At 44.5% G+C, this 5000-nt stretch overlaps 1 protein-coding gene across 7 annotated transcripts in view; it reads left to right on the top strand.

Moving 5' to 3' along the window:
- The window catches only part of QNG1 (Q-nucleotide N-glycosylase 1), a 3911-nt gene extending 1090 nt beyond the window's left edge, over window positions 1-2821 (top strand). Inside the window, exons 1-6 of one of the 7 annotated variants that reach the window (XM_078771357.1) lie at window positions 1-168; window positions 311-597; window positions 815-1167; window positions 1418-1677; window positions 1764-1959; window positions 2378-2821. The exon at window positions 1-168 is cut by the window's left edge and continues 244 nt beyond it. In XM_078771357.1, the coding sequence (XP_078627483.1) occupies window positions 819-1167; window positions 1418-1677; window positions 1764-1959; window positions 2378-2607 (1035 nt within the window). In that variant the 5' untranslated portion in view covers window positions 1-168; window positions 311-597; window positions 815-818 and the 3' untranslated portion in view covers window positions 2608-2821. Of the gene's footprint in view, window positions 598-799; window positions 1201-1417; window positions 1678-1763; window positions 1960-2377 lie in introns of all 7 variants that reach the window. The other 6 variants (XM_068107662.2, XM_078771354.1, XM_068107661.2 and 3 more) reach the window with 6 other exon arrangements.
- The last annotated feature ends 2179 nt before the right edge of the window (window positions 2822-5000 follow it).

Genomic DNA, 5000 nt, shown 5'->3' with positions numbered 1-5000 from the left:
TCCGGATCTGGATCTGAGAATTTTTAAGTGATTCGTCACCATTGAGTGAAAGGGCCAAAAGCGATAAATAGCAGGATATCTCAAAAAAATTGAAGACGGATTTGGACGAAGCCTGGTGGACAGGTTGGGTGTGTGACAAGGATGAATTGATTCGATTTTGGTGAAGATGTGAATATGGATTCGGATATGATAATTATTTAATTTTTTTAGTGATTCTTCACCATTGAGTGATATGGCCAAACAGGCTCTCTACTGAGTGCAGTTTGAGTCTGCTATGTATCGTTTTTGGCCTTGTCTCCCAATGGTGAAGAATCACTTAAAATATTCTAGTAGCCGGATCCGGATCTTCACCAAAATCTAATCATTTCGTTCTTGTCACATACGCTACATCTCTGCCAAATTTCGTCCGAATCCGCCCACAACTTTTTGAGACATGTTGTTCACAAAGAAACAGACAGACAGGGGTGAAAACATAACCTCCATCCACCTTTGATGGCGGAGGTAACTATGTGAATGAGTTGGGTAGGTGACAAGAACAAGCCGATTCCATTATAAACAGACTAAAGTGTGCCAACAGGTGTGACACATGTGACGGCTGTAAGTCTCCGAACTTCTCTTTCTCCATTTTATTCATACCTGCTTTTGTGTGTAATGACAACAGACTGCTGTCATCAATGTGAATTGTGCATAGTGAATGTGTTGTACATTAATGTCACTCCACTTGTGTTGTACATCAATGTGTTGTCACATTTAACCTTTACTCATGGTGTGTGTGTGCGTTCGCAAATGTCATTGAGAGTTTGTGCAAACCCAGAGCTATGCTGGAAGAGGCCACGAGACGGTTGCTCCCACTGGAGACAGGAGAGTTCATCGCCCAGCAGAGCCATGATGTGAGTATCTCGACCAATGGCGTGCACGCTGTGGCTGAACTGCTGATCGACAGCCTTTCTGAGGGTAACTTCAACTTATCCAGCTGGAGAGATCAGAACATTTTGCACCCAAGGGAAGCAAACGAAAGTGCTGTCAACTGGGTGTTTGTGGTGGACACTCTGAACTTCAGCTTTTGGTCTGAAAGTGAGGAGCAGAAATACCTGGTGCATTATGGAGGCCAGGTGCACAGTGGCTACTGGGCTCTCTGTGCCGCCATCAACCGAGCGCTGGACGAAGGTGTGATGGATCATTGTGTAACACTGCAACATGGTAAACCTTAGTTTGTAGCTCCTTTGGGGTCCACAGCCCAAAGTTGAATGTGTCTTACACAGTGTCTTACAGACAAATCCAATTCAATCCATATATTGTGTGGATTGAATGGATTATATCGCTTGTTGCTGTTCTGTCCGATTGAGTCGATTAAAATAAAATAACCCACCTCGTTAAGCCCAATGAAGTTGAAATGGTACTTATCTGATTCTTCCAGGGATTCCGATCACATCTGCAGCGTACTACAGCCAAATGAGTCTGGACGAGCTTGCATATGTGCTGCGTTCAGACTCCGACACCGCAATACCTCTACTACGAGAGCGGCACGGTGCGCTCACGGAGAGTGGCTCGGTGCTCCAGCAGCACTACAATGGTTCCTTCTTGAGCTGCCTCAGGAAAAGTGAGCGCAGTGCTCAGAGGCTCCTTCACCTCATTATTACCGGCTTCTCATCATTCCGTGACGAGGGAATTTTCCAGGTGCTGGAACTTCACATTTGCTCTCATTAACTGATGTGCACTACTTGTCCCACATGTAGTTGATGCCTTGTATTTTACATTTCCAGGGCCAGCCTGTCAGCTTCTACAAAAGGGCCCAGATCCTGGTGGCGGACCTCTGGGGTTGCTTCCAAGGTCAGGGTGATGCTGCCTTCGTTGACATTGATAGCATCACCATGTTTGCTGACTACCGAGTTCCCCAGGCCTTGGCTTACTTGGGAGCTCTAAAGTACTCAGATGGTCTCCTCAAGAAGCTGAAGGAAGGTATGCAGATCATGTTAACCTTCTTGGAGCCGTTGATTCGTTTCCATTTAATGAATGGTCATAAAAGTTTGAAAGATTGAATTGTATTAATAAGTTGGATACATGAAGGTAGTCCAAGTCTGGTGTTGGCTTAATAGCTTAAGATGGCTGGCTTAAGATCTCGGGGTCCTCTGAGTTCAAGCCCCCGTCATGCCGGTGAATTAACACCAGGAGAGTTGACTCAGCCTGTCATCATTCTGAAGTCAGCAAAATGAGTACGAGCTTACTGAGATGAATTTTAAACTGGAATTGTGGATATTTCTCGTTCCTTTTTCTATTCTTGATAAGAGAGGCCTTCAAAAGTCTCTCTCTCACTCTCTCCTTTTGTAATTTCCGGTTAACTTCCAGGTCATTCACCAGATGCTTTTCACTTCCACAGGTGTGAACTTTTCTTCAGGAGACACCGAGGAAATGGAGATTCGAGGTTGCTCTATTTGGTGTGTGGAACTCATCAGCAAACATGTCGGCACGTTGCTGGCAAACAAGGGCACGGATAGTTTGAAACAAAATGCCGTGCTGGTCGATTACTGGCTGTGGAGTTACGCCAGGGGTCACCGAAAAGAGTTGGCTGGCATCCCGTTTCACCGTGTGCGGTGCATTTATTACTAGGTGCAGAGTTGCCGTTCTTGAAAGCAATTCGTGTGAGACCATGTTGAAGTTTTTGGATGATTCTGATAAAATAATCGGTATTTTGCCAAAACAATTGTCGCTTTCGAACAAATTTTATTGAATTTAATACCCGACTCATTAAACAAAAAGTGAAAATGAATGCACCTTATATCGTTCAATTTGCAAAAAGATTCATTAAATTTCATTCGTTGAGCATTTGTTATACTTTTTACCTCATTCGGCTGCAAAATAGGTGCCTTTCAATAGCAATTGTCAGTAAGTTCATTCACTTTCGCCACAACCAATAGAAAGAGGTTAATCAATTGGCAAGTGGGCATACATTTGTCACATTTTTTGCATTTGATTTTCTGGTATGTCCTTTCAAATTAAAATTCTTATTTGCCTATAAAAGCAGATATGCCTGTTCTGAGGATACTTCATTTCTAGACCAGTTCTTGATAAAGGTACACTGCTCTCTCAAGCCAATTTTAAAAAGAAAGATGGCTGCCCGTTGCCATTACAGGAGAGTATCGAACAGCTAAGGAGAGGCCAATTGAAGCTTTTGAAAACAACATCACCGACTATGTAGAACTGGCTGTGATACTCAGCATCGAGCGATCCACTGCAAGGTCAGATACGAGATGAGCGACAGCACATGCTGGATATCAACCCCAACCCTCTGATGATTTTTCCAAAGATGAAAGATGACCGACAAGATGCCCTGACAGCCAAAACAAGGGTGTCTCCCAGCATTGTTAAAAACCTTACATGCTTATGACAATTAAACTGGCAGAGGATGTGCCTGATGTCCGAAACTCTCGTGTACTGCACATGCACTTTGAGTATGCTCAGTGGCTCTTAAAGCATGGACTTGTTGCCCACTGCATCCACATTGATGAAACAGGCCATAACATTTTGATGAGTTCCTTTGGGAGAGGTCCTCGCAGTGTCCTGGTGAGACTCGTATATGGGCAACGTGGATGGAACTGCAATGCAACCTTTGCTGTTTCTGGGGAGATTTGGCTCGTACATCGCATTGCTTTTTATTTTTTATTTTTAGGATACAAAGTCGAGGCTCGTTCGAGAGCTAACACATTAAACACAAAAAAAACATAAACGGACACATAAAACATATAATAAAGGGAGCGGGAGAAAAGAGGGGGAGAGAGAGGGAAGCACACAAGCACAACAACAGTAGAGAACATGGACGTCGGTAGATCTGTGGGAGGGAGAGGGCTGGGGACATGTACACGATATAAAACAAATGGACACTACTAGGAATTCCAGGAATGAAGTCGGAGATTGAAAGAGGTGGATTTGAGTTGTAATATAAGGGGTAGAAAAGATCAAGGTTTTGGATGGGGGAAGATAGGAGATGGTGGTGAACAGCTGTTTTAAATACCTGGAGGGAGTGGGATTGAAGAGAGTGAGGGAGTTTGTTCCAGAGGTGGGAGAAAAGAGGAATGAAAGAATGAAGGTGAGAAGAGAGTCTTGATTTTGGCAGTTTAACCGTAAGAGGGTTGCTGGCAGATCTTGTGCATCATGAAGGAATATTTGGGGACAGAGCAGGGGGAGCAAGGCCGGAGAGGAGTCGGTAGAAGACAGAAAGACCACCAACCTGCCTGCGGTGAGAGAGTGAAAGGCCCTCAGAATCAGCTTCATCGCGGGAGATTCCAATGATCCTGAAAGCTTTGGTTTCAACTGCGTGAAGCTGAGCTAGGTGTGAGGCAGGAGCACCATCCCAGAGGGGAGAGCAGTATTCCATTGAGCTGCGGATGAAAGCTTTGTATGTGGTGAGGAGCTCAGAAGTGCGAAGAAAGGACTTTGCACGATGGAGGATGTCCAGTCGGCGATTGGCTTTGGAGGCCAGATTTGAAATGTTTTTTTTCCCAGGAGAGATCATGGCAGATAGTGAGACCCAAACGCTTGAGTGACAGAACTTCTTCAAGAAGATATTTGAAAAGGTCGATGGGAGGGTTTTCCAGGCGGTCTTTTCGGAGAGACATTTTGAGACCATTACGAACGAAAGATTTAAGGAGTTTCGTGCAGACACAACCTTCATTGTCTGTGAGTGGGATGTTATATAAAGAGTTCAAACAGCCCCCACACTCGGGATAGTATTTGTATCTTCTCCATCACGCAAACTGTTCTGACTTTCTGTCTTACGCCAACTAAGCTACCAGGTTAGCTTTAGTTTATTTTTGTCCCCCACCCCTCCGACAAGATCAGAGACGGGGGACATTAAAATGAGCTCAGTCTGACCGACCGGGTCATCTGTTCATGTACTTTTGTGTACGCGATATTTTAAAAAACGTTCACGATTTAGCTTTCGTATTACACAGACTTATTCCTCATACTAATCAAAAGGCAGGGGACCTAGAGTATCAGCTCCT

Source organism: Myxine glutinosa, chromosome 2 (genome assembly GCF_964187855.1).
Source record: "Myxine glutinosa chromosome 2, kmMyxGlut1.1, whole genome shotgun sequence".
NCBI lineage: Eukaryota > Metazoa > Chordata > Myxini > Myxiniformes > Myxinidae > Myxine > Myxine glutinosa.
This window is presented reverse-complemented; position numbering and strand designations above follow the sequence as displayed.